Source organism: Phaenicophaeus curvirostris, chromosome 18 (genome assembly GCF_032191515.1).
Source record: "Phaenicophaeus curvirostris isolate KB17595 chromosome 18, BPBGC_Pcur_1.0, whole genome shotgun sequence".
NCBI classification, from domain to species: Eukaryota; Metazoa; Chordata; class Aves; order Cuculiformes; family Cuculidae; genus Phaenicophaeus; species Phaenicophaeus curvirostris.
The window spans coordinates 16,391,222-16,418,570 of NC_091409.1; the positions used below are offsets into that span (position 1 = coordinate 16,391,222).

A 27,349-nucleotide genomic window follows, 5' to 3' on the forward strand; every position below is an offset into this window, starting at 1 on the left:
AAGACGACCCCATCTCTCTCTTTAACATCCAAATGCACAGAGGGTCAGGCTGAGAGGAAATCAGAAAGGTTTTCAAGAAGCCAGCTGAAGCCTTTGCATTACTGTTTACTACAGAACAGCTTCAGGCTAATCCCTGGCTGAGATTTTTCTTTATGTGGAATGAGTCAGCCAGAAAATCTGTTTGGAACTGAAGTAAGTAGAATAAATCTTAAGACAAATTGCTCATAAGAAGAAATTGCTAGCAATAGATCATACTCACTCCTGTGTTGTAGACTAAACAAGAAATTAGTCATCTATCCTCCTTATGTAACCATGAAACAAAATGCCCTTGATATGAGAGGAATGGGACACGGCAAATGTGATTCCACTTCTTAAAAGGGGTTTAGGGAGCTCCAGACCATTGAGTTTTGTGTCTCCATCAGGCAAATATATGGAAGCTGTACTAGAAAATGTCATTGATGGAAATGTGGGTAAAATACAGTAAAATAGTACTGAGTCATGATGGATTTACAGAAGGGAAAGTGCTTCACTGGCACAGCAGAGAGGCTGGAGATCCCCAGCAAGTGAGGGCAGGGGTCCATCCTGATCCCAGAAGAAAAATAAGCACCTCTGGCTGGGGAGCAGCATGGCTAGGGCCAAGCCCTGGCCCCTCTTCTTGCTGGCTGGGATGCTGCTCCCTGGCTGAGTGCCCTGCCTGCCTTGCATGGGTGATGGGTGGTGGCACCTCAGTGCCCGAGCTCTGCTGTGGGGAGAAGCAGGGGGGTGAGATGGGAACAAAGGGCAATGGCTCCTGCCTGCAGCTCTCAGTACAAAGTCACTGGCTGGAGAGAAACCAGGGGCTCCAGACCAAACCATCTCTGATGAGATCTGAAAATGAGCCAGGAATTTTGAAAGGAGCTTTTCAGAGAAAAAGTTGAAAACTGCACTTTTACTTTCCTGTTCTCTGTTGAATTTAAGTAATCTTTCATCCCAGTTCTTCCTGCATGCAATGCAAACAACAGGGCTGCTCAGAGAATGTAACTAGATGACCACAGCTAATAATCCCATTAGTGGAAGGACCACGCTCTCTAGCATGCAAAGAAGCCTGAATTTAAAACAAGCCTTTTCTTGTTCTTGGAATGCCAATGGCCTTTCTCTGACATTGTCCTTACTTTGAGAGCTGCGGTTCCAAATGTGGATACAAACTCTTTACTGAGCACTGCTGTCTTCTACCCAGTCAGCCAGGCTTGTGTTTTGAACGCACACTGCAAAACCCTCGTTGGCCAAAGGCTAAGAACACATTGGCACAAGCTGGTGCTGCTGAACAGTGAGTGCAGGGGCCTGTGAGCTCAACTGGCAGCTGGGAGCAAAGGTAACACCCTGGGCCAAGCCCTCTTCTCTCCCAGCATGTGGTCTTTTCCCAGGACCCTTTTGGCATTATCGTCTGTACACACACACTCCTGGGAGTTTAGTGTTTAGTCCTGGCTTTCCATTTCTGTGGGCAGCGTGTGCCTGTGTTTTGCACAGCATGGACACCACAGGCTGCCCCAGCCCCAGCGCTGCTCACTCGGCCAGCCGGGAGCCACGCGTGGGAGCCTCCTGCCCAGGCAGAGGCTCGGGCTCTGCTTTGCCTGGATGGGATTGGGTGGGTGCTGCTCAGCCAGCCCATAGGCCTGGCTCCCAGCCCCAGCTGCGGGCGCATTGCTTGTGCCCCACGCGGTGGGGACTGCCTGGCACACCTGCAAACTGTGCTCCCCAAGCTTGCCTTTTCTTCTTGATTCATTTTCCTCCTGTTGCATATAAACTTCAATTACGAGTTCACCTCTTACAGTGCAATCTTTTCCTGGATGCACTTTTATAAATATTTATGTTCTGCAAATAAAAAAATATATAAAAGTACATCTGTATAATGTATTTATACACATTTGTACAGCTTTACACAGGCAGAGATAGGTTTGTATATATCAACATCTCCCTATACAGCGGGTCATGTAATGCCACGCTGTAGCCACGACCCTGCAGCCAGCATCACCGTCATCTTCTATAACGTCCCCTGGACTCATGCTTGCTACCCTGGTGCAGGTGCTTGGTATGAGCCCTGGAAGTGACACCAAGAATGCTGGCAAATCAACTCTTCCAGACTCATTCCGGTGTTTTGGAAAGCAAGCACCCTTTAACAGCCCTGAGCGGCACCAGCAGTGATCCCCATCGATCGTGCAAGCTGGCACAGAGCAGATTTCCCACTTCCGTGCAGACGGATAGATATTCCCGAAAATCTTATGCATATTCTATTACTTTCCAAGGTGTAATTTTAATGTCATTATGAAACTTTGCAGCAGTCAAAACTCTGGTGATTTGGAGCTGGGTCCAGCTCTGCCTGACCTTGCTTGTCGGACAGGGAGAAAACTGCAAACAGACGGGATTCCAGCCGCAGCCCCCTCTGTGCAGCACAGACCCCCCTGAGCACAAGGCGTTCTCATCCCCAGAGAGTGAGCAGTGTCAGGAAAACCCTGGCTAAAAGAATCCTGCTCTCGGAGGGACGTGGTGCCTGACTTTCAAAGGACACAATTGCTTAGATGAAATTTAAGTCTACTTCAGCTTAAATCGAAACATTCCGCTTTTTGTAACAGGAGCTATTTTTGTATAAGAAGACTCAGAATGCCGGGTTTGAAAAGACCTTTGAGCTCATCGAGTCCAGCTGCACGTGTCCGCTGCTGAACCAGATCCCCAGCCCCTCGGCTGCCCGTCCCGTAAACCCCTCCGGGGACGGGGATCCCACCGCCTGCCCGCGCAGCCTCTGCCAGGGCCCGAGAACCCTCTCCACGAAGAAATTTTTCCTGATGTCCAATCTAAGCCTCCCCTGGTGCCACTCGAGGCCTTTTCCTCCTGCCCGACCGCTTGCGGCCTGGGAGCAGAGCCCCGCGCCCACCCTCCTTCCCGCAGCTGCAGGCGGTGACGGGCTCTCCCCTCGGGCTCCTTGTCTCCAGGTTCAGCCGCCCCACCCCCCTCAGTCTCCTCTCACAAGGTTCGTGCTCCAGCCTCTTTCCCTCCCCCGGAGTCCCTCCCGGAGCCCTCGGTCTGCTCCGAGCTCCCCTGGGCCGCAGCGGCTCGCTCGCCGCCCCCCTCCGAGCCCCGTCGGGCGCCGAGGGCCGCAGGCGCGCGCAGGCGCAGGAGGGCGCGAGCTCCGGGCGCCGCCGCGCGCTTTGTGGCGCTGCCGGAAGCGGCCGGGCCGGCCCGAGCGTCGTCCCCGGAGCGGCCGCGGCCGCCATGGCGCGGGCGGCCTGAGGGCGCGGCGGCCGGCCCTGCCCCGGCGGGCTCGCCGGCATCCTCGGCGCAGGTGAGGCGGCCGAGCTGCGCCGCGCCGGCCCCTGCGCGCCCACCCCGGGGCTCCGCGGTCGCCGGGGCCCGGGCGGGGGCCTTAGAGAGCCCGGGCGCCGCTCCCGGGCCGCGCCCCACTTCCCCCCCGCCGCGGGGCCGGGGCTGAGCGCGTGTGGACCCCGCTCGCCCCCTGCCTTCCCTTGCCCCGCTGCCTCCCTTTGCCCGGCCCTGCTCCTGGGCAGCTGGGGAGAGGGTGCAGTTCCTGTCGCTGCTTCCCTGAAGGCTCCGTTAGAGCCGGTCCGGTGGGGCTGGGTCTGCCCGGGCTGGCGCTGACGGGGCCCGCGGGCGAGTGTCGAGTTCTGCGGGGAGGCGGAGAGCGGCGGGCAGCGCGCAGGAGGGTTGGTGTCCCGGGGACGGGACCATCACCTGCGGGACAATCCGTCCTGGGGGTGCAGATTGCAGAGTTGCAGAGGGAGCTGGGCTGGGGAACAAGCGTGGACGTCAAATAAATCGGGAGTCGAAACTTCGCGGCTTAGATGAGAGAAATGCATGGTTCTGCGGTGGAGTTCGTTATGTGCTTTTTGGCATAAGCGAGGGATGTGAAAATTTCTTAAAAGTCTCAGGTGACCTGCCTGGACGAGAATTTCTCAACCTTGCTTTTAACAGTGAGAACAATAGTGAGAAGCTAAGTAGTGCCCCTGTCCAGGTGATGATGCTGGAGAACAGAGTAAGAGCGAGAACACACAAAACAGAATGTTGGTTTTGGTTTCTCATGGCTCTGTTAATCTTCACATATCACAATAAGCAATTTTTAGACGGCCTGCTTTCCTGAGACAGGTGCCACGCTTCCTGATCTGCAGAGGCTGGTGTCCAGTGGTGCTCTCGGGAACTGGAGTGGCAATGGGGCCTCTGGAGTCAGTGAGAAGGGAGTGCCAGGGAGCGGAGGCCTAAGCCTTACACAGCACCTTATGTTTCAGACCTGTGTCAGGACCATTACTAACTTTTGCTACAGTTAGGTGATAAAACCAGACAAGCTTATCCTCTCTGGGCGAGGGAAGCTGTGATTCTCTTCTACTCAGTAGCACCATGGCTGAAGGTCCTGAAAAAGGATGACGCAAGTTCCTGTTTTTAATGTGTCTGACCTCTTTTTCCTTTGAATCTGAACGCATTTTCATTTAATGGTAATCTTGATCTATATCTGTGCTTATCCGTTAACAAAATACTGATTTAACAAAATGCTAGGTCTTTGCTATTGTTTCTAAGGTGGCTCCTGCCTGTTTTATTTTACTCCTGCTGTCCTTTGTACTTGATGTGTGCCTGGGGCAGAGCCTGCCCCTTGGTGAGGTCTCTGCGCTACCTTAGTCTGAGGGGTGCTGAGTAAGTAGCAAGATCCAAGTTGTTCTTTCCAGCGTGAACTTGGTGGGCAAAGGGACACTGTCAAGGTGGGGCAAATTGTCCATGCTCCAGACATCATAGGCCTCAGCTGGCTTGAAAAATTGTTCATAATCCTCCTTGGTACACAATCCAGGAAAGATGAGTTGTGGCAAGGTGGCTTTTCAGCTCTAGAGAGTAGATGTTGGTGCTGTTAGTGTAGAATGGTCTGTATTAGAGGGATTACTTGTTTTCTGTGAAATACTTATAAAATATATCCAATATCCAAGAACTTTATGGTGTAAACCTTTTCTGTTAATGCTTTATGGTTCAGGTCTTCAGCCTTCCTTGCATATCTTTCTGCTGGTGGTCTTTTGCATCTAATGTGTTAATAACAATTTCCTCTGTTGTGATCTTCTGGTTCTGACAAGCTCCAAGAAGCCTCCATTTCTGGGACAGCTTGTCTTTGTGCTCCCTGCACACCCTCCAAAGCCTGCACCTCTGCTTTTGGCTCTGAGCTAATCCATGTTCTCCAGGGGAATTGAAGAATGGGGGTCTGCTATTTAGTTGGGTAATGCTTGCTGTCTAACTTTCCTGATCCAGGAGTTCAAATATTTTGGCTGCAACTGTTGTCATTAAGTCTTTGGGAGCTGGAAATAGAACTTAAATATCTTTATTTTTGGAGTTTTATGGGCTCGTTAGTAAGTTCTTTCATGCTCAACAACTTATAAAGCGTTTATGAAGTGAGGATCTTTGGCCTTAAATGCCAAAACATCCTCTTTCCACTTTATGTGGTGATAGCTACTAAAATTCCTGAGCTGAAATGGATCTGGAGGGAATATATTGAAAGGCAAATTATTTACTACACCAATGAATGCTGGAAATATGCGCAGTTTTGCAGTAGGTGGTCGATGTTAGAACTTCACATCTCACGGTTGTTCTGTCAGTGTTAATGCTGACAGTTTCTTTCTAGATCTGTCTGTCTGAGAATCTGGAGATGTTCTATCTAGTGCAGCCTCCAGGAACATGAACACAACCCCTTTTCAGACTTGAGAGTATGTAAAGCTGCTTGGGAAACTTCAGGGATTGATTTACTTTTCTTCCCACCCCTCCTTTTACTTAGGTTGCCCATCATTCTGAGAGTCCTTGGTGATTTGAACCTCAATAAGACATCTGTTTATGTGAAGTATGAATGTGCAGCTGCATGAACCTTAGGAGGTCATTTCTTGGGCAGTGAGAGTGCTTTTCTGGAGCTGGAATGCGGTAATATTGCAAAACTAGAAGTAAAGATCAGAGTGTGCTGTTTGCCTGGTGTGACAGTTGCCTTTTTTTTTTTTTGTTTACTGTTTAAGTAATTTGTGATAAATGGAGCCTTTTCTGAGGGAGTGAGTCCTGCTGCTGCAAAGCATTGTGTGCCTCTTGTCTAAAGCAAAATATAGCCTTGTCAATGCGTTGAATCTGTCAAAACAGAACATCCTAACAGATAGAGTTGTGGGGGGAGGCTCACCAGCCTTCTAACTTCTGCCCAGTTACCAGAAGCTGCATAGTTGGGTCTAGCTGTTGCCCAGTCCTAACAGATGGCAGCTATTTCAAAGTGGAGTCTTAAATGAAAAGTAACTTCTAGGCCTTGCAAATAAAATCTTACTGGTAAGTGTAAAGGACGAATCAGTTGATACCCTTGGAAATCCACAGGACTGCACACCTGAAACAATTACTTGATCCAGTATTCCTTGGATATTGGTAAGACCAACAGAGGATTTCTTTTATGACAAGACCAAAGGAAGTCTTGAATATTACTAAGATACAGGCAGCTGGCTGTATGTGTGTGGCACCAGGGGCTGTGATCACCCTGTCCTGCTCCTAAAACTCTCTCAAACATGGGATGTTGTATCTGTGCTGTATCTGTTACAAATGCTGCTCCCCTCACAAGTGTGGAAGGGTCCCCCAGAAGAGCTTTGCATCTCTGCTTCAGCATGGCAGGGAGCTGCTTGAAGGCAAGTGCTTGTGTACTACCATTGCCTTTCCAAAATGCAGAAAGATTTGGGAATTCTTGTCCTCTGTGGCTTTTGTCTACTAGACAAGAAAGCCCAAACACAGGCACTGCCTACAGTTTGGTTGTAGTGCGCAATGCTTCCATCCATGCTCCTGGGAACCCCATTGTGGTACAGGGGCAGCTGCAGTGAGCGTGCTAACAGTTATTGGCATGCTGGGAAGTTCTGTGAGCTTCTGGTCCTTCAGCTGGAGCGTGGTGATGGAAAACATGTGCTGCTTTATCAGCTGAAATCAGCTTATATAAACTAACACTCCTCCAGTGGTGTTTCATGCTTCTGTGTGGAATCGGAGGGACAAAACATGCCCTCGCCCTTCCCTGGTGGGGAGCAACAGAGCTGGGGCAGGGGAAGAGGCACGCTGCCCTGGAGCAGGGGCTGTGCTCTGCACCTGAGAGAGGACAGGGAAATACTGCCAAGGGGATGATGTTTCTCTTCTGTCTCACCTTCCATCCACAGGAGCTGGAGACTAAGGTGGTGTTCAGGTGAGAGGGACAGGGGAGAATGATGTGAATATAGTGTGTGAAAACAAAAGGTAGTGGTAGGGGAACCTATATAATGAAAGTAAGCAATGACAGCAGCTATCATGAAGGATTATGGGTCATACTAATTTTAGGGGTTTGTCTTTTATTTTGTTGGCTTTTTTTTTTTAAATTGTTTTTTGTTGTTCTGACTTCTGTGTGTCCCCAGAGCTAGTCTTGGAATTGCTGTTTTTCTCTGAGCCTGAGGGTTTTGCCTGCAGTGCCACGCTCATTCCCCCTGCCTCAGCTCCCATAGCGGAGAATGCCTACAGCATTGAGAGGATATGCTTCCTGCAGGCCGTGGCTGCTCTGATTAATTTGCTATGTGATGAGTGCACGTGATTTTTGCTGCAAACCAGGAAGGATGTAGATGTTGCTGCCTCACCTTCCCTCCTCCCTTGAAGGGAATCACTAGGCTTTTTACATAGGTTTTGGGTGTAAATAAACACAGGGGAAAGCTAAACAGGTAGACCTGTATAAATGGTGGCTTGTCTCTAGAAAGGTGTATTTCCAGGCCTGGCTTCTTGTTCTGGGAAGCATTCAGAACGTTCCATGTACAACTAACTGGCTTCCGAACTGTGCCAGCGAAGTGTTGGCAGATGACCTTTGGGGTGCCATTCATGGCAGCTTGAGCTGATTGGAGCTGTGGCTGTTGCGCACTCCTTGCTTTTCTCCTGTGCCAGCCCTCTTTTCCTTGCATTGTTCACATGGGCAGCTGTCTCAGATAACTGATAAAAGAAGGTGGTGTTGGTGGGAGAGGAGGAAAGAGGGAGATTGCAGTCCCAATTCCAATGGCTTTGGCTGCCATGGTCCCACCTGCCTAAGCAGTAGTTTTAGGGTTGCTATGAGCCCACTACTGCCAGAAGGACTGGGTGCTCCTCCACCGTCCTGGCCCTGTGTACTCATGGCTCCTTTGTGTTGGCCTAGGTGATCGTCTCACTGGAGTTAGAGCGGATCTCGATCCAGTTAACAGATGTCTCAGCAGACACACCTTTGTGCTGGCTTAGCTTTCTGAATGTTTTGGTCTGTAGGTGAAAGCTGGCAGTGCCTGGCGAGTGTCCTTGAGCTGCCTGGGGAGAGCGCTGGCAGTCCCGTGACGAGCTGCTGCCTGTGCCAGCTTGCCCTGGTCAGACTCCTGGGCAGGGGTGTGTGCAGCAGGACCACCAGTGCATGAACCCAGCCAGTTCACTGTTGGCTCCCTGAGCTGGCTCAGTCTGCAGCGAGGGGAAAATGCAAACCCGCGGTTGTGCTGGGAGCATTGTTGAAAGGACAACACTGTTTCTCTTATCTAGTAATTTTCTAGTGACTTTTCTGTCCTGAATCTTCAGGACAGATCTGATTAGAGAGCGTGTGACCGCGTGTGTATTGACTTTGCAAGGATTTGAAAGGCATTAGGGCATACCCTAATACCTTGGGTTTGGTGCCTGGATGCGATGTTATAATGCAGCTATTCAGTGATACTGGGTTTACAAGGCTCAGTCCGTCCGGACACCACTTCAGACAACTGTGCTTTTCATCATCAATTACATTTTTCAACTACCAGTTTTGAGTGGCGCATGCTGTAGGAGAAACACTTTGTGGATGTAAAAAGAGACTGATTTTTTGTCTTCTGAGATGACTAAGATTTTCCTGGAAGTTTCTTGTACTTTTAACTACTGTTAAGCTGAAAAAGGGAAGAAGGTATGAATTGGAGCCATTGTTTATATGAACAAAATACTTGTAGAACTATTCTCTGTTTAACCAAAGATGGCGTGTAAGCAAGAGCATCTCCTGCAAGGATGGTGCAAGCAGAAGGTATGTAAAGTGATGTCACTCCTCAAGTTTAGGTGTCTTGGATGGGCTGCTAGTCCCTAACCAAAACTTTTTGAGAAGCTTTCTAGAAAAACACAATAAGGTTGTAGAACAGCTGTTAGAATCTCTTCCTGGTGTTCAAATGTCTGACACAGACATGTGCTTCTTGAATTTACATGGGTCCGTATGGTGGCAAACAGCCTCAGTTGGGGTAGCTTGCGTCACAGACATTTCTATCCCTGTCTCTGTTCTCCTTCTCCTCCAGGTGCTGTTTGGGTTGCAGCATAGAGGCACTATGTACTCGGAGTGGAGATCCTTGCACCTTGTCATTCAGAATGATCAGGGGAATACCAGCGTACTGCACAGCTATCCGGAGAACGTGGGGAGAGAAGTGGCAAATGCAGTGGTGCGTCCTCTTGGACAAGCTTTAATTACATCGTCAGTTGGAAGTGAGAGCTTACTGAAAACAGACAAAGAAGTAAGTGCATTTTCTTAGAGGTCACAGTTTCCTTCATGTTAGAGTGGCAACTTAATAACTTTTTGTGGCCCATTTTGTAATTTTCTCTCTTTAATAGTCCAAATTTTAAGAAGTGTGCTGTGTTTTGGGGTTAGTAATCTACATCAGGCTTCTAGAACAGCTAGTTCATAGCAGTGTATTTCATGACCTAATAGTGTTTAGTTCAGCTACTGTACCAGGAAGTTCAGCCAGAAAGCCCCACCCCGCGTCAACCAAAGAAATTAGCAGTAACACCTAAAGCTTTTCTAATTACCCTCATTGTTGAAGCAACAGTATATGACTTTTTATAAAAGTCATTAGCTAGTACAAGTATTTCCTAGAATTGGAAGAGCTTTTGTGTGTTTTGAAGAGCTCTCCCTACAGGTTAGACTGAAAAGATTCAGAATTTGGTGATTTGCCATTTATTCATAATCTTCCCAAGGTCATGATATACAAATTAACGATTTGGCATTGCAGTGTATGTTAAATAGAATTGCCTGTACCACACAACTACTGTTATTTTGTTGAGCTAGAACCTATGTTTATTTGCTAATTACTTTGTTTGGTCAGGTAAAATGGACTATGGAGGTGGTTTGTTATGGCCTGACCCTCCCTCTGGATGGCGATACTGTGAAATACTGTGTGGACGTGTATACAGATTGGATCATGGCTCTTGTGTTACCTAAGGACTCCATTCCTTTACCCGTTATTAAGGAACCAAACCTTTATGTTCAAAGCATTCTCAAACATCTCCAAAATCTCTTTGTACCAAGGTGAGTGTTAGGGCTGGGACACTTGGGAGGCTCAGGAGTCTGAAGCTGTAGTGAGCTGTCAAAGAGGCCTGGTGAGCCAGGGAAGCTCTTGATGATGATAAGACTGCTGTTGTCGCAAAGTTAGAAGGAAGGTGCTTTTTAATTTCAATAGCACATGGAGTTGTTGCTGCTGTATTTAGGCAGTTAGAGTTATGGTTTGTGGATAGACTTGAATGTTTGCTGTTCTAAGAACTTCCAGACCCATCTCTAGATGACTGGAGGGTGGGGGGAAGGGTTAAATAGCATTGCTGTGTGACCATGTGCTTGGTGTTATGTAAAACTGCGATAATGAAGAGCACATCGTAGCAGTCCCATGCTTTATTTACTCGAGACTTGATCCCACTTCTGATGTGCTGGATGATCTTATGGTAAGCAGCTGCTTTGTGCCTGCACCTTGCTGCCTGTTTAATGGGCATAATTATGCTGACCATCTTTCGCTGGTAGTTTCAAAAGAAACCTGTGGAGGAATGCTTCCTATCTGACAGCCTGGTGTTACATGAGACATCCTGGGAGATACCTGTGCTTCTAGGTTTTGGAGAAAGTTATGTTCTGAGAGGGCTCAAATATCATACTTTATAGTTTGTGACTCATTTACCTGCTGCTGTTGAACACACATGTTGGATAAGTAAGAAGAGATTGGTGTCCTGCGAAACAGTACTTAAAAATGACCTGAAATACTTCAGATCAATATTTAGTCTGTCTGTAAGTACCAGATCACCTGCTTTTATCAGTATTAATAATGCGTCAGTGCAAGTGGCCTTGGAAGTGTTCTGCTGTGCTTGTAGCACTGAACTTTACCTGAAGGCTTTGTTAATAAAGGACTTTGAATAGTAACTCATATGAATTACTATGAGGAGTTCATTGCTATTTGTAGATTGCTTCATAGTCTACACCAGACCTTCATTGTCATTGCTCTTAACTTGTGGTGAAAAAGTAATTTTAATTTAATAGTCAAGACAGTGGTACTGATCTGAGAACAGCATGCTTCTGGATTAGGCTTCTGCAGAAGTAAGTCTCTAAGCTTTGAGATGTGCAGAGTAGTCTGCTGCGTGGGAACCTTGATTCCTTTGGCACAGTGGAGAAGGACTTCTTCACCGGTCCATTCAATAGTTCCTGCTATGATCCCATGGCTGCTTCCCAGCAGGGGCCCTAGTAGCAGGCAGGTCAGTGCTCCTGTTCCATTCCACCCTTCTCTCCCAGCTTCATTGATGGAGCAGTGCAGGGTGGTGGACTGCACGTGATGGCCATTGAATGAAATAATGAACTTCCAGAGACGGGGAGGTCTGGAAAATCATTATTTTAAACACTTCCCTTCCCAGTATAATTATTGTATTGTTTTTCTTTCAAAAGCCTCTGAGATATATCTGAAACACTGTTTCATGGCTGCTTCTGTCAATGCTTGATATTCAAGTCCCTACTCTGTTTTCAAGAAAAAGAGCTTAAGGTTCCAGTTTCGTCCTCCAAGGAGCTCTGTTCCGAATTCCCTCCAGCAACAGGAAGACATTCTGTAATGGAAATCAAATGCAGGACTGAGTCATGCATACCTTGCTTGAGTGAAAGCAAAGGTTCATCATCTTACACGCCTGTGGAGGAGAAGAGGAGAGTAATTTCTAGTTACCCCCAATTGATGCAGGTTACTGGTGCTGCTGGTCTCCTGTGGAACACTCACCCAGGAGCTCTGTTAACAAACTGTGTTGGACTATCCTGGAAAAACCTGTCCCTGCATTGAAAACTCTAAGCCTTTATAATAAGTCTGTATTTTGTGAAGTGTTGTGATTAAAATGGTTTCTCCCTTCATCCTCGTTTCCTGGAAATAATGTTTGGCTGCCTTAAAAGTGGTGGCCCGAGGTTGTGGTAAGGTTTTGGACCCTGAGGAGAATGTACAGCTCAGGTGTGAAACACAGCAGCCTGAAGTGAAGCAGTTCTACTTAAACAGCATCTCAGCAGTGTGTGTGCACCACACAAAGAAGTGTGTAGATCGTTCTAGTTGGAGTGCTCAGCTGACTCAAATGATTACACGCACAGGCTTTGAAATACTTGTGGTACTGGAAGATAAGAACAGTGAAAGGTGGGTGAATCAAGTCCCTTGTGTGTCTGCTGGGCTGACTAGAGAGAGGGTGCTGGCACCTTCCCTCCAACAGTGGCCTTCTGCCTACTGCGATGGAATGGACACTTTTTGTCTTGGTGTATTTGAGCAGTCCCCAGGCACCCCAAGGCCTTCCATCTCTCACATCCCTATGGTATTCAGGAAGTTGTGCAGGTTACCTAAGCAGCAGTGGTAGTTATGCTGTTAGGTGAAGTTTCAGTGCTGCACTCTTCTTGGAAGAGTAAGAATCAACACATGAGGCTACTGAACACTGCAGCCAGAGTTTGCCATGCAATAGGCTTTGTGGACAAGAGGAACTTGCGCGTGTACTTGAGATGCTTACTACATAACGTTCCATGTGGTAGAATCCCCAAGGCAAGCTTTTGGTAGGAATCCGGTGTTTTGTACCTGTTCTGCCATGTCTGAGCCAACTGATGGGAAGAGAGTGTGCTGCTTTGTTGCTTCTGCAGCACTTTGTGTTTAGTGACTCAGCACTGGTAGTGTTGGACTGGTTGTTACTACAGTGAAAACCTTGATAATATCAACTTGTTCCCTTTCTTTCTTACTTAACCCCTCTTCTTTTAGTCTGAGTTTCTTGTTTAATGACCTCCCTCTAGACTTTTTTTCCTAAATCCATCGAATTAGAGGTAAGAGTTGGATCTACATTTGGAAGCAAGAAGAGAACTAGGAAGAATTTAGTTTGCCAACAATTTTCTCCTAATTTGCCACTTGCTTTCTGAATTATGTATGTAACAACTAGTGATGTCTCAACTGCATTCTCGTTGCTTGGCCTAAGAGAGGTTCCTTTGGGGCAGGGTTGTACCTGCTCCTGGGTTGTGTTCCCTCTCTGATGTCGAGTTCTTTGTCATGTAGAGAAGATGATTGTGGTACATCTTGTTCTCATTAAGGCAGTGTCAGGGTGCAGAGAAGCACATTGTCTTGTTTTCTTGGCTCTTGTTTGATAATATTAATGTTTCCTCTTGTAATTGTTCAAAGTTCAGATTATTGTGCACGTCACTTCATAGTTCTGGTTTAGAGACCCATTGTTTTCTTCTCTTGCAGGCCGGACCCAGGATCGAATCAGATTAGATTGTGCTTGCAGGTTTTGAAAGCCGTCCAGAAACTGGCTCGTGAATCGACAATTATGGCAAGAGAAACCTGGGAAGTTTTGTTGTTGTTTCTTCTCCAGATCAATGACACTCTTCTAGCAGCTCCAACTGTGCAAGGTTCATGTTCAACTTCCATTTAGTTCAATTACTGGAAAAACTTTGGGTTCTGCTTGATGTTAGCTGCCAAGGAGATTAGAGCAAACCTGTTAACTACTCTTAGTAGCCACCAGAGCATAACAGCTTACGCCCAGTTCTGCTGTGCTGCTTTGAAAAAATGCCTTGTCAGGAAAGACTGAATGGTTTGGAGCTGAGTACTCCTAAAAGTATTTTTGCATAGCCATGACTGTACAGGAGTAGTTCATGGTGAACGGTTTCAGACATTGTTGTTCCCTGTTTGGCTGAAACTGCTGGTGTCCTGCTGTTTGGCACGGCCGCTGGGAAATCATGTTGTCAGTTTATAATGATTCTTAAAAAAAGACATCAGTATAGATGGAATGCACTAGAAGACAGCCTATGGTCAGGGAATTCCAGTGTCTCCCCCAGTGTCCCATAGTGACACGTGTGGCTGGGCTTTATATAGTATCTTTGGCTGTAGGAAGAAATCGGGCAATCAGGAGTTGCTCTTAAATGAAAAATGATGGAAAAAATGAACTTAATCTTTACACATTTAAACTGAAATCTGCTTGAGGAGGTATTTGAAGATCTGTCTATTGAATACTCACTAAAGGCATGCTTTGTTTCTCTTGCAAGGTGGCATTGCTGAGAACTTGGCTGAAAAATTAATTGGCGTGCTGTTTGAGGTGTGGTTACTAGCTTGTACACGGTGCTTTCCAACACCACCGTACTGGAAAACTGCCAAAGAGATGGTGGCCAACTGGCGACATCACCCTGCAGTGGTTGAGCAGTGGAGCAAGGTCATCTGTGCCCTCACTTCTAGGTAGGAGAAATCCAATGGGAATAAACGCATATGTATGGGCATAGTCTTGGTTATACATGGTTTTCTGTGGAGTTGCTTGTTCGTGGAATGCACAGGAATCCTAAAGTGAAGGAGCAAGACCAAGTAAGGGATCTTGCTGATTTTCCTGGGCTTTTCCTGTTGGTGCGTGTGTCTGTTCTGCAAGCAAAGATCTGAATCAGATCATCTCTATTATCGTGTGATCTCCTTGGTATTGAGCACTTCACAGTGGGTATGTGTTAGTCTCCATCACTGTGACTCCTCATGTCCCACACAGAAAGAGCCGTGGCTATTAGTGTAGCATTATGGTTTGTGTGTTTAATGGCAGTCACCACCATGGTTACGAGATACTTGTTACTATTGCATGTTGCTGTGCTTGAGGCTCCTCCTGCCCTGTAGAGCGGGAGCTGTGCCAGAGCTACCTGGTGCTTGTACTGTGCTGGTGTGGGTGCGGTGGGGGCCTGAGGCAGGTGGCAGGTGCTGCTCTGGACCGTGGCGCCCTGTGCCAGGGAGGGTCAGAGCAGAGCTGTGCTGGCCTTGCCGGACGTGGAACAGTGAGGACTTGCAGGTGAGGGCAGGCTGTGGTGGAATGTCCTGAGCAGTGAGGACAGTCACAGTACCTTTAGTTGCTGGGGTCTTTGTAGTGTGAAACCCAAAAGGGTTCTTTGGCCCTGGAACAGCTGCCCAGGGAGGTGATTGAGTTCCCATCCCTGGAGGTCTTTAAAAGACAGGCACATGAGGTGCTCGGGGATCTGGTTTAGTAGTGGACAGGTATGATTGGACTCGATCTCAAAGGTCTTTTCCAACCAAACAATTCTATAATTCCTCTGAAACTAATGATGTATTAAAATCACTGCACTCTGTGAAGTTCAGTAGTATGCTTTTTTGTGAGGGCTTATTTTAACTCTGAGGCACTTTTAAAATTGCCTGTCAGAGATCCAAATGTGGAGAGATTTTTCCAGCTACTTGTTAATCCAGTGGGAAATAAAGCTGCAATAAGAGTTCGGCGTAGTTCCCATGCTATTTCTTTAGCTATTTTTAGCTTATTAGATGTAACATTGCATAACAGAAAATGTTATGATTCACTAGTCTGAAAAGAACAGCTGTCTCCAAGCCAGTGTTGGTGGTGTGTGTGCTCCATGCGCTGTGTCCAGACTTTATCTTCTGATGTTGGCAAACAGCTTTGGTTCTGTTGATGCACTGTGATCTGCAGGCTTTCTGTAACGATTTTGTCCGCTGTGTAATAGAGCTGCTTTACTCCTAACACGCAGAAAGCTGAACTCTGAGGCTAAGTTCAGTGGCATTTTAAGCTGCACTTTTAATATTTCAGGGGTGCTCCAGCTTCAAACAGTGTTGGTTTAGTAAACAATTTTCTGGACTGGGTTGTTAGCAATTAGCTGAGAGTAAACATCTCTCCTTAAAGCCGTATGGAAATTGTATTGGGCAGTGTGTGCACATGTGCGGTGTTAACTGGTACCATGGCTGGGACTTGATAGCAGGGTGAAACCAGGAGCTGACTTCATAGAATCATGGAATGGTTTGTGTGGAAAGGAACCTTGAAGATCATCCAGCTCCAATGCCCCTGCCATGGGCAGAGACACCTCCAGGGATGGTGCAGCCATGACTTCTCTGGACAACCTGGGCTACGGCCTCCTCACCCTCATTGGGAAGAATTTCTTCCTAATGTCTAAGTCTAAATCTTTCCCTCTACAATTTAAAGTCATTCCCCCTTGACCTATCCCAGCGTTCCCTAATCAAGAGTCCCTCCCCAGCTTTCCTGGAGCCACTTTCAGTACTGGAAGCTGCTCTAAGGTCTCCCCAGAGCCTTCTCTTCTCCAGGCTGAACAACCTCAACTCTCTCAGCCTGTCCACAGAGCAGAGGGGCTCCAGCCCTCGCATTATCTTCATGGCCTTCTCTGGACCCATTCAACAATTCCGTATCCTTCTTATGTTGGCGATTCTTGAACTGGACACAGGACTCCAGGTGGGGTCTTACGAGAGAGGAGTAGAGGAGCACAATCCTCTCCCTCTCCCTGTTGGCCACGTGGTTGGCCCCAGGATATGGTTGACTTGTGTTGCAATCCACATAGATGCTATTTTTATCTACCTAGAGCAATTTATTTCTATTTTACTATCTTGAATGTGTGCATTTCAATCTATTTCTGTTTTCAGTCATTCTTGAGAATGTTCTCAGTTTCAGTTAAGATTTGGGCACGTTCCTTGAAACCCTGATTTCTCTCAGCTTGTAGTGGATGAGTGGTGAAGGAGGGCAGTCTGATGACAGACTGTGGTGTGGGGCACGGCTGTCCGTGGGGTGTGCCTAGACTCCTCCAGGTTTGTCAGAGGTAGGAATTCCTCGGCAAGAACTGTCTGCGGGGTGGTGCTGCTGTGGCAGGCAATGTAGATGAGTGTCAGGGCATTGGCATGGGGAAGGCAGCTGCTGCCCTGTAGCCAAGTGTGTGTTTCTGGTTTGGACCTGAAGAAGGCCTTGTGTCCTAAAGCTCATTTGCCTTTTGTCCAAGCTTGTTACCATGACAGACTGTGATTCCAAATGTGCTTTGAATGTGCTTCACCACAGTTGGCTGCAAGTTACTGCAACGTCTGAAACTGGGGAAGTGCCTGGTGGTAATGCAGCCCCTTTAGCTCTTGGTTTAGCAGTCAGCGTAGACTTCTGCTCTTCTCCCCTTCTCCTAGCTATGATGACTTTATCTGTATGAAGCTATGTGGATTTCAGTGAGCGATGATGAACGGGACATTTTTTGTCCATTACAAGCAACTCTAAGCTTGGAAATAGGGATGTGGTAAGTGAAGCAGGAAATGATTCTAAAAGTGAGTTTAGCTTAGGGAAAGACAAAGTCTGATTTCTCGGAATGCTGAGATGTTGAGAAGATGCAACTTGAGTCTCTTCAATCCTTTTTGAGAACTCCAAGATGATGTTGATCAGGGAAATTGCTCTGTAAGTTTGCAAAGCTGGGGATGCAGCAGGGGTCAAATCAGAAAGTGAGTCATTTTGATGGCTGCTCAGGTGTTACAGCCCTTCTAGAGAGAGGAGTCATCTAAGCTGTGGTTCTCAGGATACTGCCTTGCTGTGGAGCCCTCTGTGCGTTTGCTCTTCACACCTCTGCAACTCCCAGCTTCTCTGAAAGACAGTGCGTCTTTTTCAGAGAGCTGGCTGCTCTGCAGGTTGCAGATCCCGTGCTGCCTGCAGGATGCCACTAAGTGCTGCTCAGGGGTGTGCATTGTAAGTCATCATGAACTTGGCATTTAGACGTACACCCTAATGTGATTTGGACTCTTAAGCTAAAGAGCCTTGAGGACAAGGGCTTAAATTCCTTCTTTTTCCTTTGCCCCCTCTCCCTTGAGCTTTAGGAGGACCAAATGGTTGTATAAAACGGGGATCTCTTGGGAAATTTGGGATGATGTGGTGTTGCTCACACGTGGGCTGCTGTTTTCTTTGAGACTCAAATGCACAGTTAAACTTCTGAGCAGTACTGCCTGAATGACAGAGCTGTCTGCCTTGCTTTCTAGGTTGCTGCGCTTTACATATGGACCTTCATTCCCTCCGTTTAAAATTCCTGATGAAGATGCTGGTCTGATTCCTCCAGAAATGGATAATGAGTGCATTGCACAAACTTGGTTTCGCTTTTTACATATGCTGAGGTATTGTAATTATAGCCGTCCGTTGTTCCTACTCTTGCACCTTGTCTATCAACCAGCATGACAAATGAATAATTTCTCCAGAGGTGGCCAAGACTGCAGTTCTCAGTAAAGGCCTGAACACTTGTTGTACCAGTGTCCTGCAGTGGCTGGGGCAGGATTGTGAGGGAATTGTTCAACTTCCAACTCTTGGACTTTTTGAGAATTTAAGCTGCTTCATTTAAATTAAAAAAATTACCTATTTGGCATTTTAGAGGATCTGAAAAACAAGATTTCAATACAGTTTAGGTTCTCTGAGATAACAAACAGGAAAAGCAGAACAATAGCTCCAAAAGATGTACGCTGCTTCCATTTCTTTTCCAGGGTGTTAAATTTAGCTACAAAAGATTGTTTTTAAGATGGGTGTATCTCTGTTTTTGTGAGAAAGCTGTGCAGTTAATTTTTACATACATATTGCTTTTCCTTAAAAACACAGCAGAGCCAAGCATCATGCTTGGGTTTAAAGATCCTTGGGAATGGCATGGCCTTAATGTTCTGAATAGCCCAAATATTCAACTTCCCATATAAACCATTATTTACTAGTTAAAGCTAGGTAATTGTTAGACTGTTTGAAATCTAATTCCTGGCTAACTGAAAAAAACTGTTCTTTTTCCTCATTTGTGAGAGTAATGTCAAAAGCTTCATACTCTGCAAATCTGGAATTGCTGTTACAGGGTTTGTGAGTTAGAGAAACATTGCTCAAACTTTTACAACCCACTCTCTTGCTTGTCACTCCTCACTGGCAATATTTAATTCAATGCTTACCTTTAGAGAATGATTTTAACCATGTGAGAACCTCTTAAACAAGAGTTCAGAAGATCTGATAAGTTATTAATGTTACTGCAACGGGGGGATTATTTTATCCAGTGTGTACTCCAGTTCACTGGATTGTAATGAAATTGCTCAGTGTATTTGGGTAATGTTCGATATGAAGACAATTGAGTCCTGCTAACCTAGGAAGTGAAAATTGAGACCCTTGTGATGAGATAACAGCTAAAGATACATTGATACTGGATACTGGTTTGTGGTAGTGTTATTTTAATGCCATAGACTATTGCATCTTTAAGTGATTTTAAAATTCTAACAGCTTTTCTTGAACTTACTAAGGTGTTTTTTTTTCTCTTTTTGTGTGCAGTAATCCTGTGGATTTGAGTAACCCAGCCATTATTAGCTCTACCCCCAAATTTCAGGAGCAGTTTCTGAATGTGAGTGGGATGACGCAAGAGCTGAATCAGTACCCCTGCCTTAAACATCTGCCTCAAATATTCTTTCGTGCCATGCGCGGGATCAGCTGTTTAGTGGATGCATTCCTAGGTAATGCTTTTCTCTTACCTCTAGATAGCTAGGAATAGTAACTGAGTGATTATTTTAGTCTCTTCAAACCTGTGTCCTCAATAAATAACAATTTATCATTTGCAAGTATATACTGCACTTTATAAGGAAGGGGGCTCGGATCACTTTTAATGGATCACTGTATACACTGATAAGTGAACCCACAAAGTTGTAGGTGACCTTAGTTTCAGGTGCAAAACAAATAACTTAAGCTATATCTGAAGTCTAAAATGAAACCTGCCACCTCTTTCCCAAACGAGGCTGCTTTCCGCTATTGTCTACCAACAATGCAAGTGTTATACTTTTAGCGCGTCGTGAGCTCTGACCACTTGGTCTATAAATGTGGCAGCAGCTGGGTGCAGTGCCCGTTTTGATGAGACACTGAATTTTGACTGTTGTCTTCAGATCTTTTTACTGCAAGTGCCGGTCTTGCTTCATTTGTGATTAACGTGTGGCTGGTACTGCTGAGAAGGAAAGCCGTGTTTTTGTCTGCTGGTAACTGAGCAGCTCGGATTTGACTGAAAAGTAAAGTAGATGTAAGCACTGGCTGGTAAGCTTTAGGTAACACTAGTAGCACCTGGAATCTAAAGCATTGTTCTTGGTATGCTTCAGGCTTATGAAAAATTCTTCAGAGCTCTGAAGAGCTGCCTGTCTCCCACTTTTTTTTTTGCTCAGATATATGCAAACAAATGGTGTCATCTGGCAGAAGTGTGAGCTGACGAGAGGCTGCAGGAGGGTAGAGCAGATATGTAAATGGTGTTCAGAAAAAAGATTGTGTGTGGAGTTAGGCTGTCAGCTTTTAGTGTTGTGTTTGTCTTTGGAGAAACCTCAGTGGTTTTTAACAAACTTTAAACAAACTTTTAAACAAAACTTCTAAAGATCCTCCCTTCGTATTGAGTTATGCTTTTGCTAGAAATTCATTCTGTGTTTCTGCAGCAGTATTGCAAGGAAATAGTTTATCAGTACTTTATTCCTCATTGCACAGAAGCTTTTGCCACTATCGATTTAGCTTTTGTAGTAATAGCTTTGTTTAAGAAGCTATAAAGTGTAGTAAAAGAGCAAATGGTTATTTTTTTATTCAGCTATAATATTGAATCTTGAAACCTGTTGTGTCCAGGGTTCTTCCAGATGTCTTGCCACCAATTTTAATGAATTTTAGTAATTGCTTTTTACTAGGTATGAAATTTAAAATATTCAGCAGACTGTCAAATAATATCATAATTTGTTAAAGGAGGATTTCATATAGGCAACACATAGCCTGGCCTTACAGAAACCACCTCCTTGTGTTACGTTGTCAAATCCCATCTTCCTACCTATGAAAAGAGGGTTTGGCAACCTGCACTGAAACAGTAGTTGTAAAAAAATAGTAGTTCAACTGAGCATTGATGTGGCATCCTTGGCAGTGGCATTTGTTGGCTGGGTAAGCTGAGGTTAAATAGTTTATAAAAGCTGTATATTGAGGAAAACCATGCTGTATCCAAGGTTTTTGTGAAAGTGTGGTTGGTAATTAATTTTTGGTGGAGAAAACAGTTTGTAATGTGGGACTGGTGAGGGTGCATCCTGCAGTGGAGGCCCGGGAGGCAGCTGAGCAATCGTTGGCTTTGCACAGTGCTCACACCTCTGCAGGGAGAGCTCTCGTAGGGAGTTCTTTTGGCCCACTGGTTGTGGGGTGGTCCTTTCTATGTTCTGGACCTGGTTGTCTGAGACCATGTACACAACTCCTTGCCAAGATGCTATGTGAGGTGTTGGTATGTGGGGTTGAGGTCTTCCACACTGCTCTGGCAGCCCAGCCTCTCCTGCACAAGTGTGCCAGGAGCTTTGCTGTCTACTTGAGCTTTGATTGGGTGCTGAATTGGAGATTTTAGAATTCTGGAGGTATTCTGTAGCAAGATGAAACACCTAGGATGGTGGTCGCCCACTTGGAGTGCAAAGATAGATTGCAGACCGTGATGCCCTCAGCACAGGAAATCTCTTGGTGATGTTAAATTCAGGCTGTGTGGATGTGAGAGTGCTCAGGCAAATGGGAGCTGCAGTGTGGACTCCTTCAGCTAATGCAGAAGGGTGATCTCATTGCCTTCTACCCCAAGGGCTGAAGAACATGGGTTTTATTTCCCCTCCCTGATATGTACCTACATGATGCGTGTTTGGCAAAATACTGCATTCTTATTTCCAAAAGAGCGTGCCAAATCAGTGTCACACTGATGGTTTAGCCGGAGTTTCTCCTGTAAGGTGCTGTGAAAAGTTCCTGGGTAAAAAAAATCATTGTTAAATATCCACACTACAATTCCACACTTAATTTTTCAAATGAAGTGTGAGGGTAATTCTGTTTATTAAAAGAACTGGTGTTCGTTACTTCTGGTTTTGCAGAGGGCAGTTGCCTCCTATTCTGAGTGGGAAGAGTAGCTTTATACACCACAAGTGTTCTCCTGCAGCTGCGTAAAGAGTGCCCTAATGTCCTGCTGCTTCCAGAAATACCATACTTGCTCTGCTTCCCTGCCCCATCTCTTGTTCTTACTGAGTATTTGGCTGTTCAGCAAGCTGATTCAGCTCACAAGACAAGCAGAAAACTGCATGATGGATAGTTTCATCTTAATTCGCTGAGCTGAGTTGGCTTTGAAGGGTCTGACATCTTAGAGATGTCTTGGAACAAGGTGTAGGAGGTGTAATTTTCAAAGAAATGCAAAGGTGAGACACACCTGGATTTTGGTGGGAGTGAGCTGTTAAATTGGATTTGGGAAATGAACCTCACCCCTTCCTCTCTGCCTCCCTCTGGACTTGGTCCTCCTGTTTTGAGTTTCCCATGTTGTTAAGGTGTGGGGTTCTTTGGGGTTTTTTAATAATTTACTTATCTAAAGTAAGCAGGATTTTCTTTAGCTTGTGCCTTTACTTCTGCTAATAGTGAAAGAGGAAAGATGTTTTTCTTCCTGCTGGTTTGGGGGCAGGGGGAAAGCTAGTCGGTTCAGGAGGCCTGTGTGCTCACTAGCTGGGTTGCTGTGTGTGGCCCTGTGGAGTTCTTGCTGAAAGCTTGCTTTGTTTTTGATCTGCAGGTATTTCACGGCCTCGATCCGATAGCGCACCACCCACGCCGGTCAACAGGCTGAGCATGCCCCAGACCACGGCCACCAACACCACTCCGCCCCACAACCGCCGGCATCGGGCAGTGACTGTGAATAAAGCAACGATGAAGACCAGCACTGTAAGATTTCATATTCTAGATCTCGGTAGCTGACCCTTTTGGTAGTTTCCTTTGTTAGAGGAAGTAATTTCCCTGCTTCCAGGAGCTGATCTGTTCTTCTGTTCAAATAGGTAACTACTGCACATCCTTCAAAGGTTCAGCACCAACCCTCCTCTACTTCTCCACTCTCTAGCCCAAACCAGACAAGTTCTGAGCCACGGCCACTACCAGCTCCTCGTAGGCCAAAGGTTAACAGCATCTTGAACCTCTTTGGATCGTGGCTATTTGATGCAGCATTTGTTCACTGTAAACTTCACAATGGAATAAACAGAGACAGCAGCATGACTGGTAAATATTACTGAAAAATAGATGTATGCTTTTTTCCTTGTTTTATTGGCATTTCCTACCTGCAAGATTAATATATGCATAATCCAATAAAAAAGACCTGCAGTGCTGTGTTTTAGTTAACCCCTCCCAGCTGAGCCAGCATCTGCTCTTAGCTGAGCAGGTGGCCAGAGGCTTGGAAATTTAAAAAAAATCCTTTTTTACTATGAAAAACTCCCTTGCTCTAACAAGCATGGCAGTCCTGGTGATGGTAGTGGGGAAGACTTTATTAAATGAAGGGGATAATGTAGTAAGAGTATTTCCTCATTTGAAATCTGCTTGGGTATCTAAGGAACAGTAACTTTTTACAGAGACTCTTTATTGTTCGCAAAATTGTCAGACATGGCTCCAGGTACTGTGCAAAGTGGTATTTGGCTTTGGTTTTGGAGAGTGTTCTGAAAACAGAAGTCCTTACAATAGCAAGTGAAGCTGCTACCTTTCAGTGAGGGTTGCTGTGTGTTTCCATATTGATCTCAATACTGTGGTTGTCGTCAGTCCTCAGCTGCTGAATGTGACTTGCCTGCTGTGCTGTGCACAATGTTAGAGGTTGGGTGTTTTGAGATTTAACGGCTGACTTCGTAGTCTGCTCACAGAGGCTCTTTAGCTCTTTTCTTCCTTTTAGTGATAAAGGTTCGAGAAGAATAAACTTTGTCAGTCCTTGTGTTTTTTCCTGTTCTGTATGTAGTGTTTTGAATATTGGCTGAATTCTTCCAAGAGCACAATCCGTCAGGGGCTTATGGGCCTAAGAAGGGAAAACAGGAGAAAGAGGTTTGATGGTGCCACTTGGGTTCCTGATGGGACCTGATGGCAGCAGTTTGATAATTGAGCCACAAATCTCTGTCTGAAGGTGATGGGTTTAGGATATGGGATCTGTTCAAGGTATTTTTGGCTTTGCAGCACATGGTTTTTCAAAGTGTTCAGTTGAGGGTTTCTATGGAGAAGGCTCACGTTCCTCTGTAAGAGGCCCATGGTGCGTTACTGGAGAAACCGCTGAGCTTAGCAAGGAGTTTGAGGGCATTTGTTGCGTATGCAGCTTATGTATTTCTGTATGTAATGCTTTTTGGGTTGATTGCATCATTTTAATTAGCATAGCCTGTGTCCTGAGCAATTAATGAAGTGCTTAACCTGAAAAAGATGCTGCTTATGCAACAGTATCAGCTGTAGACAGAGGTGATGTGATCCTAGCAGAAGTCATCCCAAATCAAAATGGCTGGCTTCATGAAGGGCTTCCAGGGCCTTCTGTTCGTATATCCCATGTGTTCAGTCACCAACTGCAGTCAGAATTGTCATCTTGCAGGCCTTGCAGTAGGACTTCCTAGTTTCCTGAAAACTAGAAACAACTGTTTGGAAAGTGCTTGGTTCTATTCCTCCTCCATGCTCTTCTGAACTGTCCATAGTGAGACCAGTCTTCCCATGCTGCACATTCTGCCACTTAGTGGGAGCAGTGCATCTGAGAGAATTGTGTTGGCAGAGACCCAGAAAACTGGCTGTGTTGTCCTGCTTTTCTAGCTATTTAGAAGACAGAATTAACTGGGGGGAATTCAGTCAAGTTTTTCCTGCTCGTGGGTGTTACTGCTGCGTAAAGTACTGGTCAAGGCAACGTCATGGGAGTCTGTCAGAGGGAGAGCAAGCTGAAGATGAACCCATACTGCTGGAACTCGGTAGAAAGGCACCGAAGTCTGATTGCGGGATCTATCCTTTTGGGTAAATCCTTTTGCTCAGCATCTGCTTTAGGTGGGAGAATGTATCAAGCCTTGTGAAAGGCTAGGCTCCTCCAGTTCCTGTTGGCTTGACACATGGTGGAGGAGTTAAGGGAGGAGGTAAAGAGGCTGAGGACCATCAGGGAGTGTGAGACGGAGATAGACCAGTGGAGTAGTGCCCTCTCACTAATCCAGCGGGCTTCAGGAGCTGGTGTGTCCAAACACCATCCACCTGCAAACTTCATGGTTGGGGGAACAGGAGATGGGGAATGGCAGCAAGTTCCTGCCAGACAAAGGAAACCTGCTCCCCTCACCCAGACACCAAAACCCCAGATCCCTCTGGTGAACAAGTACCGGGTGCTGCAGGTGGAATCCAACCCTGAGGATGAGGATGATGGCTCCCACAGCCTAGAATCCTTCCCTAGGCCGCACCGTCCTCAGACGAAGATAAAAACATCCTCCATCAAGAAGGAGGGTGATTGTTGTAGGGGACTCCCTCCTAAAAGGAACAGAGGGACCCATTTGCAGACCGGACCCACTCCACAGAGAGGTCTGCTGCTTACCAGGGGCATCAGGGAAGGAGGTAGCTAGAAAACTTCCTTCCCTGGTCTACGAGACAGACTACTATCCTCTGATAGTCCAAACTGGTAATGATGATCTAGTAAACAGAAAGACCAAAACCATCAAGAATGACTTCAGGGCCATTGGGAAAATGATGGAGGGCTCTGGGGCACAAATAGTATTTACCTCTATTCCAATGCTAAATACAGAGGAGCGGGAGGTCAGGAAGAAGAATTCGATTAATGCCTGGCTCCGAGCCTGGTGTGAGGAGAGGGGCTTTGGCTTCTTTGATCATGGGGTGGCTCTCGCACCCCCAGGCTTTGATGCTAAGGATGGGACACGTGTGTCCCCTAGGAGGGTTAAAGCCCTTGCTAAAAACCTAGCTAAGCTCATAAATCGAGCTTTAAACTAGATGTGAAGGGGGAGGGGGTTGAGCCCAGGCTAGACAGGAACAAGCCTGGACGTGGGGCAATGGTGATTCGGAGAGGGTGTGCTGGTGTGGACCACCAGTACCTCACCACACAGAAAGTGGGGGAGAACACACCTGAGGGTGCTAAGGGAGATACGGGCACTCTGGAGCTAGCTACTCCAGTTACCAGGCAATTGGGAATGAACTCTGTTCCCTCTAAGAGGGCTGAAGGCTCGGCAGCTCAGCTGAAGTGCATTTACACCAATGCGCACAGCATGGGGAATGAAGAAGGAAGAGCTGGAAGCTGTCGTATGGCAAGGAGGCTATGATGTCGTTGCCATCACGGAAACATGGTGGGACGACTCATATAACTGGAGTGCGGCTATGGTGGGGTACAAACTCTTCAGGCGGGACAGGAAGGGTAGGAGAGGAGGCAGGGTAGCACTCTTTGTAAGGGAGGACTTGGACACCGTTGAGATGGATTGTGGTGATGAGGAGATTGAGTGCCTGTGGGTTAAAATCAGTGGAGCCCACCAGAAGGTAGATTTTGTGATGGGAGTCTGTTACAGACCACCCAGCCAAGGAGAAGCAGCTGATGAGCTCTTCTATAAACAGCTGGGGTTAATCTCTAGTTTGATGCCTCTCGTTCTTGTGGGAGACTTCAATCTTCCAGATATCTGTTGGAAGTACAATAGATCGGAAAGGAGGCAGTCTAGGAGGTTCCTGGAGTGCATGGAAAACAACTTCCTCACACATCTGGTGAAAGAGCCGACAAGGGAAGGTGCCCTCCTGGACCTGCTGTTTGTGAACAGAGAGAGCTTTGTGGGGGATGTGGCAGTGGGTGGACGCCTAGGACAAAGTGATCATGAGATGATAGGGTTTTCTGTTCTAGGTGAAGTGAAGAGGGTGGTTAGTAGGACAGTAGCATTATATTTCCAGAGGGCTGACTTTGAACTCTTCAGAAGGCTGGTTGGCAAAGTCTCATGGGAGACAGTAGTTAAGGGCAAGGGAGCCCATGAGGGCTGGGAGCTCTTCAAAAAGGAAATCCTAGCAGCTCAGGAGAAAGCCATCCCCATGTTCCAGCAGGGGAGAAAACCAGCTTGGTTGAACCGAGACATCTTGAGTGATATCAAGAAGAAGAGAAACATTTATGGGCTCTGGAAGAGGGGACAGGCCTCTTGGGTGGACTACAGAAGGGAAGTGAGATTGTGTAGAGAAAAAATCAGAAGGGCTAAGGCTCAATTAGAAATCAGATTGGCCAAGTCTGTGAAAGATAACAAAAAATCCTTCTATAAATATATAAATAATAAAAAGAGGACTAGGGAGACCATACAGTCCCTATTGACGCAGAAGGAACAACAGTGACAGGGGATGAGGAAAAGGCTGAGGTACTTAATGCCTTCTTTGCCTCAGTCTTTAATTGTAAAGAAAGTCGTTCCATCTGTGTACAAACCCAGGAGCTAGAGGAGCATAATGAGGCTCCCATGATCCAAGAGGAGCTGGTCAGAGCCTTGCTAGCCCGACTAGACACCCACAAGTCTATGGGGCCGGACGGGATTCACCCAAGGGTATTGAAGGAGTTGGCGGATGTGCTGGCCAAACCCCT

General features: G+C 46.4%; 1 protein-coding gene across 3 annotated transcripts in view; it reads left to right on the forward strand.

Annotated features, from left to right (window-relative positions):
* The first annotated feature begins 3,174 nt into the window (after positions 1 to 3,174).
* Positions 3,175 to 27,349, forward strand: part of RALGAPB (Ral GTPase activating protein non-catalytic subunit beta) — a 71,790-nt gene continuing 47,615 nt past the window's right edge. For all 3 annotated transcript variants that reach the window (XM_069872032.1, XM_069872033.1, XM_069872034.1), the window contains exons 1-9: positions 3,175 to 3,316; positions 9,294 to 9,506; positions 10,095 to 10,297; positions 13,485 to 13,648; positions 14,282 to 14,468; positions 18,015 to 18,146; positions 19,318 to 19,496; positions 22,562 to 22,710; positions 22,821 to 23,037. In XM_069872032.1, coding sequence (XP_069728133.1) covers positions 9,324 to 9,506; positions 10,095 to 10,297; positions 13,485 to 13,648; positions 14,282 to 14,468; positions 18,015 to 18,146; positions 19,318 to 19,496; positions 22,562 to 22,710; positions 22,821 to 23,037 — 1,414 coding nt within the window. In that variant the 5' untranslated portion in view covers positions 3,175 to 3,316; positions 9,294 to 9,323. The remainder of the gene's footprint in view (positions 3,317 to 9,293; positions 9,507 to 10,094; positions 10,298 to 13,484; positions 13,649 to 14,281; positions 14,469 to 18,014; positions 18,147 to 19,317; positions 19,497 to 22,561; positions 22,711 to 22,820; positions 23,038 to 27,349) is intronic.